Below are 16,508 nucleotides of genomic sequence, written 5' to 3' on the forward strand. Positions count from 1 at the left end.
CCCGAGGTTGGGGGGAGGAGGGGGCTCGTTTATCCTGGTGGGCATGGTGGCCAGGATGTCTCAGAGAGGGGTGTTGCCTTGAGGGCCAGGAAGGGCGACTTGTAGGGACGACAAAGCCAGGAGGGTGCCATGGGGAAGTGATGTGTTACCTGACTGGGGCCCTAAGAAGGTCAAATGTGTGCAGAAGTGACTCCTCTCCCCCAGTAGCTGGTAGTGTGTGTGTGTGGTGGGGCGGGGGCATGGCGAGGTAGGAGGGTGGGATGGGATGCACCCCTCTCTCTCCGTCCCTGCTACTCCCCCCCTGGGGAGACCCTAAGCCCAGGAATCCTTCTAAATCTTGGTACTAAGCATACCTGCAGATGGGGACCCTACTCTTCAGTCTTCTGAACCTGGAGACAAAGGGACTGTGGGAAGTACCAGGAGACCACCCCCCACCCCATCTCCCATGCATACTCGTGTACGTACATGCACACATGCAGGGACACACTTACAGGCAGAGCCCCTTCAGATGTGTGGTCACATGGGGACAAGCATACATCCAGGTGGCCAGAGAAAGTTGCGCATATGTACACTTTCCCCCCCAAGAACAAGGCTTCTCAACCACCACGTTTCCTAATCTCCTTGTCAGTATATGGTGTGTGCTATTTCCTAGCCCACCTACCTATCTGCACTTCCAGATCTTTCTTCTGATTCACACCAGGCCTAGGGCTCACTGCCTGTTACTGTGCCCTTCCTTTCCACCCTTTTCTCCCTGCCCTGGCTGGTCTCCAGGTCAGGCTTGAGGAATTGAGGGGATAAATCAGGATCCCAGCAGGAGGGGTGGGAAAGCACAGGCCACCACCAGAAATCCAACTCAATACACATTTGTTAAGTGGCTGCTGGGTGCCAGCACCATGGTAGGCACCTAGGGTACAAAAAGAATAAGGCATGGGCCCTGCCCTCAGGAGCACTCAGTCTAGTGGGGGAGTCAGACATGTAAACAACTCACTGATGGACTGTGGGACAGAACGTGCCAAATGCTTTGACAGGTCGCGGGAGAGCACCCAAAATCATTTTCTCTTGACAAATGGCTGTGTTGCAAACATCTTCCTCCCTACCCGTCTCACACTGCTTACCCCCATCCTCTTCCCAGCCATGTGCCTCTGCCCCTCTGCATACTTACTCCTGGATTGCCTTCTGCTCAGGCACTCCAGCCCCTCCCTCCCATCCTAGAACAGAGGGGAAGGATGTTAGTGTGCAGGAGGTGACTCACAGGGGCCTGGGGTTTCGAAGTGGGGAATGAGACAGGGAGTAGGGTTCCCTGGTGGCCCCCCTCTGAAGGAGGTATTACGTTGATTGTCTGTGGGAGTAGGGAGGTGGATGGGTCAAAGAGGTGTGGCTCCTCTGGAACCTAGGACTGAAAGAATCTCTAAGTAGTGAGGGCCCCACCTATTAAGTGGGAGGTGATGTCAGTGGGTCTCTCCCTGCTTTCCTAGAATACCTGGAAAGGGTCTGGGCTGGGGACTGCCTCTGCTGATGCCTGTTTGTCTGTCCTCCCCTGTCTTCCCCATTCACACCTTCTTCTGTTTCATTGGCATCTTTGTGTCCATCTTTGGACTCTGTCTGGGTGCCATCCTACCCATCTGTTCTTTGCTGCCTGGGCCTCCTCCCACCATCTCTGGCTCTGATCCCTATCTGCCTTTTGGGGTGTCTCTTTCTCTGCACTTCTCTGTATTGACATCCCATTACCCTTCCCTGTAACCATGGCTCACTCCGGGTCACTTCTGTCTTTGGTCCTTGGCTCCCATCTCTGTCTTACCTTTTCTTTCCACATCCCTGTCTCTGTGTCTTTGCCTGTCATCTCCGGTGCTGACCTCTGCCCCTCCATCCCTGCATCCATCTCTGTGCTCATCCTGCCCATTCTCTCATTCCCCACCCATCTTGGCCCCTCTCCCTGCCCTTCTAAGCAGCAGCGTCCCATCCAGCCTTCTTTCACCAAATCCCTCTGCCGCGAGTCCCACTGGAAGTGCCTGCTGCTCTCGCTGCTCATGTACGGCTGCCTGGGGGCCGTGGCCTGGTGCCACGTCACCACGGTGACCCGCCTCACCTTCAGCAGTGCCTACCAGGGCAACAGCCTCATGTACCACGACAGCCCCTGCTCCAATGGCTATGTCTACATCCCCCTGGCCTTCCTGCTCATGTTGTACGCCGTCTACCTGGTGGAATGTTGGCATTGCCAAGCCCGCCATGAGCTGCAGCACCGCGTTGATGTGAGCAGTGTGCGGGAGCGTGTGGGCCGCATGCAGCAGGCCACACCCTGCATCTGGTGGAAGGCCATCAGCTACCACTATGTCCGCCGCACCCGCCAGGTCACCCGCTACCGCAATGGCGACGCCTACACCACCACCCAGGTGAGGGGCTAGTGGAGGGGTGGGGTAGTGCAGGCCACCCCAGATAGGGAGGGATGCTTGGACCATGCCTGACTGCCCCTGGAAAGAGCAGTGCGGGCAGCAGTGATCTCCTGTGGGCACTAGACCAGGAGGGCAATAAAAACCATAGTAATAACAGCAAACACTAATACTTTACAAACATTAAATAGCTTATTTAATCCTCATAACAACCCTATGAGGTAGGTAACTATGATTCCCATTTTTAACAAATGAGGAAACCAGAGGCCTGGAGAGGTTAAGTAAGCTGCTCAAGGTCAAACAGCTAGTATGTGGTAGAGCTGGGATTTGAACCCAGACAGTCTGGCTCGAGTCTATACTGTTTAGTGCTTAATGGTGGGAGATGCCTTCACAAGCACGGTCTCACAACATGCTCTCAGCTGTCCAGTGAGGTAGCTGCTACTGAGTCCTCTTTCACAGGTGAAAAGACCTAAGCTCAGTGACTTGCCCAAGGCCTACAATTCTTCGGTGGTAGTGCTAGACTTAAACCCAGGTCCCCAGATCCTAAGTCCAAGGCTCACAAAGGAGGTGGGCATCAGATGGCAAAATGGTGGAGGTGGGCATGGGAAGCCCTGTGGAGGGTCAGCGGGTCAATCAGCACTTCCTGGACTGGCCAGCATTAGACATACTGGGGCGCTGCAGGAGATGTTCCCAGATGAAGGTGACCTCTGTCTTAGTATTGGAATGCGCAGACAGAAGCCTGGGGCCAGTGAGAAACGGGAAGGGGCCTGGCTGATAGTTGTGGAGAAAACAGGGAGACCAGAGACTGAGGGATTATCAGGGAGCTCCTCTAGAGAGCCCATTGGAAACACACTTCTAAAAGGGAACGGGAGCATGCTGTTTGTGGTGAGGAGGGAGCAGAATGGGACAAATGAGGCAGTGGCAAAAGGGTCAGGCAAGCCAGGGTCTGACCCCCAGAGAAAGCTGAGCTTAATTAAAGTTACTGTGCTCACAGGAAGTTCTTCTAGTCCTGGCCTCATCTCTAATTCACTGATTAAGATGAGGGCCTCAGTTTCGCTCTAAATCAGAGGATAAGATCTTACGCGGCTTAAGGGTTCTGTTCCCAGGGGCAGGATTAGGGTTTGACCAGGGCACAGGGGCAGTGATGGGAGCAGCAAGGGTGAGCAGATAGAAGAGGGCACCGAGGTGCTAGCTCCCTGCAACTCCTGCCACCTTCACCCTCGCCGCAGGTCTACCATGAGCGCGTCAACACGCACGTGGCAGAGGCCGAGTTTGATTACGCACGCTGCGGCGTCCGCGACGTGTCCAAGGCGCTGGTGGGGCTGGAGGGCGCGCCGGCCACGCGACTGCGCTTCACTAAGTGCTTCAGCTTCGCCAGCGTGGAGGCTGAGAACGCGTACCTCTGCCAGCGCGCGCGCTTCTTTGCAGAGAACGAGGGCCTGGACGACTATATGGAGGCGCGCGAGGGCATGCACCTAAAGAACGTGGACTTCCGCGAGTTCATGGTGGCCTTTCCGGACCCGGCCCGGCCGCCGTGGTACGCCTGCTCGTCTGCTTTCTGGGCCGCAGCGTTGCTCACGCTGTCGTGGCCCCTGCGCGTGCTGGCCGAGTACCGCACGGCCTACGCGCACTACCACGTGGAGAAGCTCTTTGGCCTGGAGGGCCCGGGCTCGGCGAGCAGCGCGGGCGGCGGCCTGAGCCCCAGCGATGAGCTGTTGCCCCCGCTCACCCACCGCCTGCCGCGGGTCAACACGGTGGACAGCACGGAGCTCGAGTGGCACATCCGCTCCAACCAGCAGCTGGTGCCGAGCTACTCAGAGGCGGTACTCATGGATCTGGCGGGGCTAGGGGCGCGCTGCGCGGGGGGCGCGGCCGGCGGCTATGCGCCCACGTGCCGCTACGGCGGGGTGGGCGGCCCGGGCGCGGCGGGCGTAGCCCCGTACCGCCGCAGCTGCGAGCACTGCCAGCGCGCGGTTAGCAGCTCATCGATTTTCTCACGCAGCGCCCTGAGCATCTGCGCCAGCCCGCGGGCCGGCCTAGGGCCCGGCGGGGGCGCTGGCTGCGGGGGCAGCCGCTTTTCGCTCGGTCGCCTTTATGGGTCCCGGCGCAGCTGCCTGTGGCGCAGCCGGAGCGGGAGCGTCAACGAGGCGAGCTGCCCCACGGAGCAGACGCGGCTGTCGAGCCAGGCTAGCATGGGGGACGACGAGGACGACGATGAGGAGGAGGCCGGGCCGCCGCCGCCCTACCACGACGCCCTTTACTTCCCGGTCCTCATCGTCCACCGGCAGGAGGGGTGTCTGGGTCACAGCCACCGGCCGCTACACCGCCATGGCTCCTGCGTAGAGACCTCGCTGTGACCTCTGGCCTCCAGAGAGGCCCGCGCCTTCCTCCCTCCTGCCCCTCGCCCGACTGTGCTTCCTGCGTGTAGTAGGGGGAGTCACGATGGCTGATGGCTGACTGACGCTGTGCTGGGCGGGGAGGAAGGAAAGTGAGGCTCACTGGACAGACCCCGATGGGACCGGGATCGAAACCCCCGCCTTCCCTGTACATAGAGACAGATGGGTGGGTGGGTCGGTGGGGGAGGTTGGCAGCTCCCTAGAATCCCACCCTAGCAAAGAGTCGCCTTTTTCAGCTCCACTCCTGATTTCCTAAGGGAATACGTTCCCTTCCTGCACACACTCGAGATTTCCCGTCCAGCCAGCCTTTCAACGGATCTTCCAACTGTTATGTGGCGACTGAGATGTGGGACCCGCGGTGGGCCTCATCTCAAATGGGAGGCTCTCGGTGTGCAGCTGGCTAGGCGTAGAGGCTGTGGGGAAGGGGAATTGGGGCTTTCCTTTCTCGGTTGCCTCGCCACACTGGGGCCTCTCCCAGTTGAGGCAAGGGGGTGGTCTACTGAATAGCAGGACTGGCTTCCAACCAGCTCGGAATTCAGTGGGTCTGAGGTCTGGGACCAGGTGTTAGCCCCGACACTCCATTCCAACTCCATGGAATGTTTTCCTTCTCTTCTTGGCGCTGGCCCAAGTAACCGGGGTTTCCTCTCTGCCATTCCCTCCACTGTTGTTTATCTCACTGGGCCCCAGGGGTCCCGTGAAGACTGTGCTCACCACACAGATAGCACTTACGTCCTGCTCGCTGGCTTGGAAGGGCTGTTGCCAGGGTGAAGGGGGAGGGATGAGGTGAAATGTGTAGGGCTGTGTACCTCCGTCCTGTCTCTAAACTCATCAGCCTCCCTGCAGCAGCCTCCTCACCTGGGTTCTGGCGGGGGGGGGGGTACTCCTTCAGAGGGGCTGAGATGCCACCCAGGTAACATTTCTTAAAGCTACTCAGGGGGAATGATGAGGGAACAGAGCATGAGACAGACCTGGGTGACAACAGGGAACTCTGGAAACAGGTGGGAGTAAAAGGAGGGGGGACCAAGGGAAGAGATGAGTAGAGGGTGAAGTAAACCACTCCTTTAAAAATGGAGTGGTTTGTGGGGGGCAGCCCTCTCTTCCCCACTGTGGAGAGGAGTGGAGAGTGGTTGCCCTTCACTCTGGCCTCTGTAAGGCTGAGGGTGTTGCTATAAGCCTGAACTGGAGAAATACTCAACTCCAGTGGCAGGGTCATAGGCAGGAATTATCTAAATTTTGCCTGACCCCTCTCTCTTCCTCCCTTTGTCTTACTCAATGAGCTGAAGCCCTGCCGGGTGTCCTAAAGTCTTCAGAGGGACACCCTGTTGCCACCCCAGGGCGCTGGCTCCAGGTCCTGTTTCCCCAAAGCTCTGAAGCCCCCTTTTCTCCCCTGTGCCCTCCTCCCCCAGTGTGCTTCAGTGTTCATGTCGATGTGCTGCCTTTCTGCCCCGTCATGCCCCTGGCTAAAGTTTTCCCAGCAGATTTAGCACCCAGGGATTGAGCTCACATTTCAAGCTGACAGGGTAACCCTTGGGCCACCTGGGCATTGCTCACCCCCATGCTTCTCACATTGTCTGAGCCATCAGAGTTCCTCCCCGCTTCTTCAGCCTTTCCTGTCTCTCTCCAGCCCAGCCAGGTTCCGCTTTGCCAAGGGGTGTGGCCTCCACCTATGCAACATCTCCTCTGGCTCCCCTTCCCTCCTTCCCCGGGTAGGGGGTCGGGGAGGCACAAATTGTGGGGATACCACAGCCCCTGGCCTATCAGGGGGTTGAGTTACGAAGGGAGGGAAAGCTAGAGAAGAGGAGGCTCAGGCAGAGGGACAGCTGCCCACCAGGTTTCACTGGCAGCAGTGCTCACCTGCCTACCAGTACTGGTGCACCTGTACCTGAGTCTGTGCTTCTCAAGGCGCTTGGCAGTTGGAGTGCCCCTCTTCCCTCTGAATGGACATCTGTGAGGTACAGGTGGTGAGCCGCAGCCTCAGGCCCCAGTTCTAGGCCAGCTGGCACCTGAATATCATGTTCTTTTGTGGAGGCAGCCTGGCCACCTCACAGCTCCAAGGAGGGAGGAACTCAGCTCCTCTTCCCTCAAGTCTGTTCCTGAGACAGAGCCCGGGCTGGGAGGAGGGGAAGGGGGACCCCTATTATAATTTTTGCCTGTATTGACCATTTCTGCCTCAGTCTTCTCACACAGACTCACCTCCCACACACACACAGACTTAGAGAGAAACCTATTCTATTTTCTTGGTAGCTTTATTGATTGCCAGGGAAAACTAAAACCAGAAAATTAATTAATCTCTAAAATTAAACTTTACACTGAATGTTCTTGTTTCTCTAATTAGGACCTCTGCTAGCAGCTGTGGCTACACACACACACACACACACACACAAACACACACACACACACACACCCTCACACACACGTTTGCACTCCGGAACTGTCAGATGGAGTCAGGCACAGACAGTCAGACTCTAGGTGGCCCGGACAGGCACACACATGCAGTCACGCCCAAGCCGTCTCTGGTGCTCTGCTCGGTGCCTGCTTGTTGGAAGGAGTCTCCGGATGGCAGGCACCCCTGGGCTGTGGTTGCAGCCCATGACCCACCCTTCAAGAACATAGATCTGGAGGCTCTGGGCCCCTCAGCCCAAGGAGGATGGAGGATGGGGCTCAGCCTGAATCTATCAGTCAGGTCCTCATGCGGCCCCTAAGAGTTGACAGGATTCCTGTGGTGTGGCCCAGTGTGGGCTTTGTGCTGGCAGCCACAGGGTGACGGGGACTCATGGAGGGCACCTGGAAGGTTCCATGTGTCCTGGGGACAAAGGCTTGTGGAGTGGGCTGGGCCTGGCTGGGGAGGAGACAGGTTTCTGTCAATTGGGTGCATCACACTGTGGCCTTTCTGTTGTGGATTTCCAAGCGCAAAGATTGTACAAATCAAACTGGTGGATAATAAAGTTGTGGATGACTCACTGACTCCCCAGTGTGGCACTGACTCCCCCCTCTCCTCACCGTCTCTGGGGTGGAAGGCTCTGGTGCAGCCTGAGGTATGTGTGTGTCTGTTTGAAGGTTAAGAGGTCAAAGATCTGTTCAGTAGAGAGGAAGATATTGGGGAGGGGGGTCAGGGAGAACAGTCAGTCCCCATCAGAGTCTAGTCATGCCCAGTCCCTCAGAGCCCTCTCTCTTTTCCCTGTTCCTGAAAGAAGTTGGTCATTTCTGGGGGTCCAGTTCTACCCTCCCTGGGCACAGGAAATGGGTCACCACTTCATAGCCCCTCCTCCCTCTCCTCACATCTTTACCCACACAGCTCTTGATCACTCACCCCAAGGATATACATGGTCTCCTTCCCCCCTCCCTTTGGACCAGTGTGAAGTTCTGCAGCAGGTATGGCTGGCGGATAAAATGAGAGCTGGGGCAGTGACCCCCAGCCTTATCCCCATCTCATCCTGCGGAGTTCTCGGGGCCACTGGTGGTAGGTGACATGGAGTGGCTGGGATTCAGAGCCCGCTGGCGGGCTGCTTCGCGGTTGGCTTGGAGGGCCTGGCCGATGAGGTACTCACTCTCCTGGGCCACATCTGATAGGCGCAGGTCAAACTCCAGGAGCGTCTTGTTGTCTGACATCCCTTCCAGGAGCTGCTTCCCACCGTCCTGGCAGAGGGGGAGGGATGGATGGGAAGCGATCATTTTATATCACTACCTGGGTCACACACACGAGTATGTGTATACCCACTCACACACGTCTGTATATAGATACGACTGAGGCAAAAGTTTCACAAAACAATACTTAACCTATTTGTGTCATATACTGACATCCCATACTATCCCATCTCATTTGAAAAATGGTGGCCAAGACTCGCTCAAACTGATTTATCAACCCCTCAAAGGATTGGAAAATATGGACCTATGGCAATGATGGTAATTCCATTCCTCTTGACTGGTTTAGCCTTAGATGTGAAACAAATCTAGTTAACGAGATATGAGAGGAGAGTCTGGAGCGGGCGGCTTCTGGGAAAGTTATCCTCACTCTGAACAAAGGAACAAAATAGGGGAGTGTTTTCTTTTTCTACCTCTGGGCATGTCCTCCAAGTGAGATGCTAGTAGTGCGGGAGCTGTCTTGAGACCGTGGGAGGAGCACCAGAGAGACCATGGCCATGTGGCTGAGGTGGCAGAGCAGAGGGATGGCATGAGCCATGGAATTTACCAATCTCAGGACCCCCTACCCTGGAGCTTCTGCTTATGGGAGGTAGTGAGTATTCCTCTTGGTTAAGCCATTTCCTAGTTGAGCTTCCTGTTACTTGTAGCCAAAAGCACCCCCTCTAGAGATACTGTGTGTGTGTGTGTGTAAGACTGTTCCCATGGGGGAGGTGCAGTAGAGGGTGCAGGGTCTAATTAGAGGTACAGGGAGGGCCCTCATCGCTAGTCCCCACAGCTCTAGTCCCTTCCGGGTTGGGTGGGCTAGGCCCAATGTGAAAAAAATTCATATTAGAAGGCAGGATGCTGTTGTTTTATGGTTATGACCAAATAATGGGTTGTGAAATCAATTTAATGGGCCACAACAGCATTTAAAAAATGAAATAGAGTAGAATATAAAGGATGTGAATATAAAACATCAGCATATATCACAAGCAGTAAAGGTAAGTTTCAATTATATTTTATGTATCTGTTCGCTAGGTTGTCATGTAAATTGCATTTCTTACTCCAGGACTTGGTCAGGAAAGTTTGAAACACACTGTTTACTGGAAGTAGACAGCTCTGCCACTTTCTACTGACAGGATGCTCTTGGGAAACTCATTAACTTCTCTGAGGCTCAGTTTTCCATCTGTAAAGTGGAGTTAATAATATGCATCTTACCAGATAACTCAGGATTAACAGAAAAACAGTGGATATTGGGTACCAGCGTAGTATGTCACCCTGAGTTATAATAACAGCTAGTAATTACTGAAGACTCACCCAGTGCCCTACAATGGTTGCCTTAAAAGTATGACTCATTTAATTCTCCCAATAACAACACTTAAACGGAGGCAGTGTTATTACTTTCCCCATTTGCTGTTGTTAGTTGCTCTCAAGTTGGGTTCAACTCATGGCGACCTTACGTAGAACAGAACGAAACACTGCCTGATTCTGTGCCATCCTCACAATTGTCGGTATGTTTGAGCCCATTGTTGCAGCTGTTATCCCCATTTTACAGATGGGGAAATAGAGGCCCAGAGAGGTTAGGTAATTTGCCCAAGAGCTAAATGGCAGAGCTGCAACTGAAACTAGGCAAAGTCTATAATCTTAACAATTATCCTGCAAGTACCCCATGGCAATTGGATTGCACTAACCACCCCCTAAAAGTCTCAGGGCAGCTCTTTGGCCCTGTCTGCTCTAGAAGTGGTGGCTCACCAGGCCGATGTGGTTGCAGGACAGATTGATGCTGGTGAGCACAGTGTTGACGGAGAGCACCTGGGAGAGGAGTGTGGCAGTGGGCTCCGACAGCTCATTCCCACCGAGGTGGAGGGTGGTGAGGCACTTGTTGGTCTGCAGGGCATGGGCCAGGGCCTGGCCGCCCTCATCCTCAATGCAGTTGAGGCGTAGGTTGAGGCTAACGAGGTTGGTGTTGTGTGCCAGGGCGTGAGCCAGGGACTGGGCACCTGGTGCACGCACCTGGTTGTTGGCCAGATTGAGTACACGCAGGCGGCTGTGGCTCAGCAGCTTGGCAGCGGCGCGCACGCCACGGTCTCCAATGAGGTTGTGTGACAGGTCAAGCTCCTCGAGGGCTGGGTGGTCCAGAAGGCTGCGCATCAGGATGCGTGCCTTGTCGTCGTCCATCCTGCTTCGGGTCAGCCTGAAGACCTGCAGGCAGTTAGAGGGTCTGCAGAACCCACTGGCTGGGGAGAATCTGCCTGCCCACCGCAGAAGGCAGGTGAAGGAGGGAGCCACGTGGAGGCTTGAGACTCTGCTCGCCTGGTGTTGGCCATCTGGCTGGCTCTTGGGCTGGGTATGCCTACCCAGCATGGCTGAGTGAGCCATTACTATGTGCTGGGCATACTGCTAGAACATTTCATAACTGTTATTTCTAACTCTCAGCATCCCATTGAGGTAAGGCAAATTCTCCCCATTTTACAGACAGAAAATGGAGGCTTAGGGAGATTACATCATTTGCTCAGGGTCACACAGTGATCAAGGGACAGAGGCAGGTTTTGAATCCCCAACCCTTCAATGTGCCCTTGTCATCTGGCTGAGATCCACCATGGCAGGGAAAGGAATCCTTTGAAGGAGGTTGCCAGGGTGAGAACCAGGGAGAAAGTGGGGAAGATGAGAGGCAGGAAACAGATGGGATGAGGGAATAAAAGAAGGGATGGGACTAGTGTTATGAATATTGTAGATGAGAGGAGAGGAGTCCCTACCCTTCTCCTTCCCGCTGACTTGTTCTACTTCTCAACTCTCTCTTGAGATCTCTGGGTAGCTATTCCTCTCTACTCTGCATCTATCCTTCAGTCCTCTCCTTTATTTGCATCCCTTTTAGCCAGCTTAGAATCTTCTGTCCCTCTTGTTTTTTCATGCATCTGTCTGGCAAAATCCCAACCCTGGATCAACCCCACTCTCTATTTTTTGTATATCTGTGCCCAAGTGAAAAAAAGTCACGTGGCAGGGCTTGTTGGCATCACTGGTAATTTATTATCTCCAACTACCAATTGGCCCTCAATGCCATATGCCAACCCAACTATAGCTCTCTGGCCAACTTAGTCTCTCATAATATGCAACAACTATTTCAGCTTTTCCCAGCCTCCTCAAACTGCAGATGCCCCCCCTGCACCCCTTTGCAGCAGGTGAACTCCCCTCATCATTTACAGGGGAATGAGCAGCCACTGGATGGGAACGCCTCATGTTCCTGACACCAAACACAAACCCACCAATACTGCTACCCTCCACTAGGTCTCTTCTCGTCTCACTTTCGGCTCTCCCTCATGAGGGCTTCAACTGCCACCTCCATGAAGACGATGGCTTCCCTTTCTACCTTCAAGTCAGACCTCTCACCTGAGCTTCAGACCCATCTACCCAACCAAGAAATTAGCTCCTTCTCTGGGATGTCTCAAAGCTACCTCAAACGTGACACTGAACTCATGGCCTTCCTCCTCAAACCTGGTCCTCTTTTCACATTCCCAGTCTCTGCAAATAGCCCCTTCATCCATCTAGCCTCATAAGCCAGAAGCCTTGGTGTTAAGCTCACCTTCTCTTCCAGATCCTCCTTATGCCAGGAAGGCCAGTTGATTTGACTGCCTAAATATCTCTTTAATCTCTTCACTTCTCTCAGTCTCCATAGACACCACCCTTATTCAAACTACCCTCATCTTCACTTGGATTTGACCATGATCTCCCAGATGACCTACCATGTCCAGTGTGACCCTGCCCCAGCCATTCTCCATCATAAGGAGAGAGATATTTTCACATGAAAAATGAAATAGCGTGACCTCCTTTTGGCCTAAAACTTTTGGATGGTGTCCCAAAGCTCTTAAGGATAAAGACAGACTCCTTAACAAGGCCTTCCTTCGCCCAGTGAGTCTGGCCACTATTGCTTCTTCATTTTCATCTCACCCCCTTGGCTCCAGCCACACTAGCCTTCTCTTTCAGCCCCTTGAATTTGCCACGTTCACTCTGCCCTCAGAGCCTCTGTATGTGCTGCTCCCTCTGCCTGGAATATTCTTCCCTCTCTCCTTAATACTATAACTCCTACTCTTCCTTCTCATCTCTACTTAAGTGAGACTTGCTCAGGGAAGCTTTCCCTGGCAAGGTCAAATCCATCTTTTATGATCTCTCATAAGAGTTTTTCTTCTTTATAGCATTCATCCCAGTTTAGGATTGCCAGATAAAATACAGGACGCCCAGTTAAATTTGAATTTCAGGTAAACAAGTATGCCTCATGCAATATTTAGGACATGTTGTTGTTGTGAAATATGCTAGAGTTGGCGCCCAACTCATAGCCACCTCATGCACAACGGACAAAATGCTGCCCAGCCCTGTGCCATCCCTGTGATTGGTTGCAGACTGGACAGTTGCGATCCATAAGGTTTTCACTGGCTGATTCTCATACTAAAAAGTTATTCGGTGTGTATCTAAAATTCACATTTTTATTTGCTAAATCTGGCAACCCTATCCTAGTTTCAATCTTGCATTTCTATGATTATTTGATTAATATCTTTCATCCTACCAGACTGTCAACTCCAGAAGGCACCAATGGTATAAATTTGCTCATTGTTGTATCTTCAGCGCCTAGGACAGGACCTTGTTGGCTGGTGGATGGAAGGGCAGTGCCTTATTTATCTCTGTAACCCCAGAATCTAGCTTGGTGCAGTGTGCATAAAAACCAGTGTTAATCAAGGAGAAGGAAATGGGAGGAAGAAGAAGGTGACAGTGGAGGAAGAAGACGGGAGTGGGCATCGTAGAGAAACTGAGAAGGGGTGGTGGGGGAAGGCTCCGGCAGGTGGTACCTTGAGGGTGTGGCATGCCTTGATGGTGGCCGCCAGGGAGTGGCAGTCGCGGTAGGTGAAGAGGAAGAGATTCCATTCGAAGTTCATGCCACAGTCCTTGACACCGTACACCAGGTCTAGTTCCTCCAGGTGTTTCAGGCCAGCCACCAGGTCACGCAGCTGGTAATGGTCGGTGGAGGACTCCTCCATCTCTCCCTCGCTACCGGAGTCCGACTGGTCCCCGTCCCGGGGCGGGGGTGGAAGCCGAATCGGCGGAAGAAACTGATCCACTTGTATCCTGCGCACGTAGTTCCTGCAGAGTGGCAGCAAGTCGAGGATGACCGCGGGGTCTGTGGTGCCCGGAATGAATTGCTTTAGCAGGTTCTCTAGGTGCCGCTCGAAGAACATGCGCTTCCAGCTGCCGCCGTGCCGGGCCACGTGGCACACTGGCCAGCGCTGCGTGCAGCAGCGGCGCCAGTAGTTCTCATTCTCGATCAGGTTGGCGGTCACGGTTAGCGGCAGGTCTGGAGACAGGTGGTCCAGGACCTTCCGCTGATCCTCGGGGAGCAGCTGTGTCAGGATAGGGTTGTCTTTGGGAACAGAGGAAGGAAAGCAGGGGTCACAGTGTTGGGGCCACTACAACATGGCGCCCTGGGCTGAGCCACTGAGGAAAGACAAGACCCTCCCCTGCCCTTAGGGAAGCCCCGGTCTGAGAGAGGAGACAGCGGCTCCTCTCAGGGAGACTCAACCTGAGGAGGGAGACACAGCCCCTGGCTTTGGGGTGCTGCTCCCTGCCGGAAGGGGGACACCTCAGCATCTGGTTTCTGGGACCTCCCAGTCTAAGGAGGAATCTCAGGTCGAACCGTCAATTATCATCCAGTACGATGGGGAGACAATCCCTGACTTCAGAGGCTCCCAATCTGATTTGATTAATTCATTTCAAAATAAATATTTTTGAGCACCTACTATGTGCCAGGCGTTGTTCCAGGTGCTGCGGATACAACAGTGAACAACACAGAGAATGCCCTCCCTCTTGGAGTTTACATTCTAGTGAGGGGAGACAGATGATAAACAAGTAGGTGAACGAATATATCTGAGGTCAGGTGGTGATAGATGCTGTAGACAAAATGATGGCCCTGTCCTCAGAGAGCTCCCCATCTGACAGGCAAGGCTAGCAACTCATCTTTTGGAAAGGATTAACAGTTACATTTATATAACATTAACATTCCATACATGACATGGAAGACTCCGTCAGAGTGGAGGATGCTAAGCAGGGAGGGCTTTCTGGAGGAGGAGGGCTGGATTGTTTGGCCTGTGTGGAAGGGAAGTGTCAAGTGAGAATGAGGACAGGGGCTGCCACAGGACCAGTGGTGTCACTAGGGTTGGTGCTACCCAGTGTGGTAACTCATGGTGTCACCGCTGCCCCCCATCAGACCTCCTCCCATACCCGACCAAACAGAATCCTTAGTGCTGGCAGCAATGAAAACAACAGTGTGTGCTTGTAGTGCGTACAGACGAAACCACGTGATTCAAACCATCATTGTAATTGGGTAGTAATGACACCTCTGACCAGAGTGCATTAGAAGGTTCAAAAAGTAAATTAGCATAGAGTTTTAGTCTTGTAGGTATATTGATACATGTAAGCTGGTCTTATGAAAAAATTTTTTGTTGTTATGACTAACTACAGGGATATTTTTATAAACAATAATTAATTTCTGCTGAAACACTGCACAGAAATTTTATACACAGTTATTTTGGTGTCACCCCCCCCCCACCGACAGTGTCACCTGGTGCAGTTCATACCCTCTGCCCTCCCCTAGTGATGCCACTGCACAGGACCTAGCCTCTGAGACTCGGCTCCAGGCAGTACTCAACCATGCTGCCCACTCATGGCCTCCCTCCCTCCCAAGACAGGGGCTGACTCACTCTGGAAGTTCTTGACGATGTGCTGAATGCAGAGCTCTGAGAGCAGGGGCACGATGGCCAGTGACCACTCGGCGTCCTCGGCGATGATCCGGCGCATCCGACGTACATTGGATGTATTCAGGCCCTTGGACTTGATGGGAGGTGTCACAACTGTGGCCTTTACGGGCTGTGGGGCTGTGCTCGTGGCTTGGCCTGCAGCAGAGGACTGGTCTTGGGTTGTCTCTGACGGCCGGCTGAAGACTGACATCGGCAGTGGTGTTAGGTTGTCCTGCATGGTAGAGGCTGGCAATGCAAGGGCAGGTGGCCCCCTGGTGACCTTGTGGCAGAAAGCTGCTCAGAGTGGCAGGTTCCTGATGCTGGTGGGGACCTGGATCAAGAGGAAGGGGGAACTCAGTGGGCATTTACCAAGAGATGCAGCACAGGGTGGTGTTTAAGGTTCAGTCTTCAGAGTGGCATGGATCCAGGTGCAAATCCCACTAATTAGCTGTGTGACTTGGGCAAGTTACTGAACTTCTCTGAGTCTCAGATGCCTCCTCTATGAAATGAGGATAACAGTTACCAATATGATTATTGGGAGGAGTGAGTAAAAGAGTACATTCAAAGGAGCATAGTATACTGTCTGGCACAAGAAACTGTATAGAAAGGAGCAGCCTCAAAATTTTAGATAAGAATAGTTATTCAGCAATATCAGCAATTCCTGTATACCCAACACTCTATTTTAGTTCTTTATGCATATTAACTCAATCTTCCCAAGAGCCTCTCATATTATTCCCACTTTTCAGATGGGAAACAGAAGCACACAGAGGTTAACTGACTTGCTCAATGTTGCACAGCTTATAAATAACAAGCGTGGACTTGAACCCACTCTCTCAAGTTCATACTCTTAATCCTACACTACACTGCCCCTCTGAGGGTGAAAGGTGTTAGGCGTGTATTGCCAAAAGACCAAGGTATAATAACCACCACCACCGGTTGCCATTGAGTTGATTCCGACTCATGGTGACCCATGTGTCAGAGCAGAACTGTGCTCCACAGGGTTTTCAATGGCTGTTTTTTGAGAATTAGATCACCAGGCCTTTTTTCCAAGGCACCTCCAGGTGGACTCAAACCTCCAACCTTTCAGTTAGCAGCCAAGCACGTTAACAGTTTGCATCACCCAGGGACTCCTAAGGTATAATAAAACCCAAACCAGTGGCCTTCAAGTCGATTCCAACTCATAGTGACCCTATAGAACAGAGTAGAACTGCCCCATAGCGTTTCCAAGGAGCGGCTGGTGGATTTGAACTGCAGACCTTTTGGTTAGCATCCAAGCTCTTAACCACTGTGCCACCAGGGATCCTAAGGTCATTTATTATAAGGTA

The 16,508-nt window shown here is 53.3% G+C and overlaps 2 protein-coding genes across 2 annotated transcripts in view; one reads left to right on the top strand and one right to left on the bottom strand.

Annotated features, from left to right (window-relative positions):
* Window positions 1-4,744, top strand: part of TMEM151B (transmembrane protein 151B) — an 11,207-nt gene extending 6,463 nt beyond the window's left edge. The window contains exons 3-4 of the mRNA XM_004379565.2: window positions 1,947-2,390; window positions 3,617-4,744. Coding sequence (XP_004379622.2) covers window positions 1,947-2,390; window positions 3,617-4,744 — 1,572 coding nt within the window. The remainder of the gene's footprint in view (window positions 1-1,946; window positions 2,391-3,616) is intronic.
* A 3,468-nt stretch (window positions 4,745-8,212) lies between these two features.
* On the bottom strand, window positions 8,213-15,394 carry TCTE1 (t-complex-associated-testis-expressed 1). The gene is made up of 4 exons (XM_004379566.1): window positions 15,148-15,394; window positions 13,243-13,811; window positions 10,157-10,606; window positions 8,213-8,419 (listed from the first exon to the last, which is right to left on the bottom strand). Exons 1-4 carry the CDS (start codon window positions 15,392-15,394, stop codon window positions 8,213-8,215), a joined length of 1,473 nt encoding a protein of 490 aa, XP_004379623.1.
* Between the last annotated feature and the right edge of the window lie 1,114 nt (window positions 15,395-16,508).

Source organism: Trichechus manatus, unplaced genomic scaffold (assembly GCF_000243295.1).
Source record: "Trichechus manatus latirostris isolate Lorelei unplaced genomic scaffold, TriManLat1.0 scaffold00065, whole genome shotgun sequence".
NCBI lineage: Eukaryota > Metazoa > Chordata > Mammalia > Sirenia > Trichechidae > Trichechus > Trichechus manatus.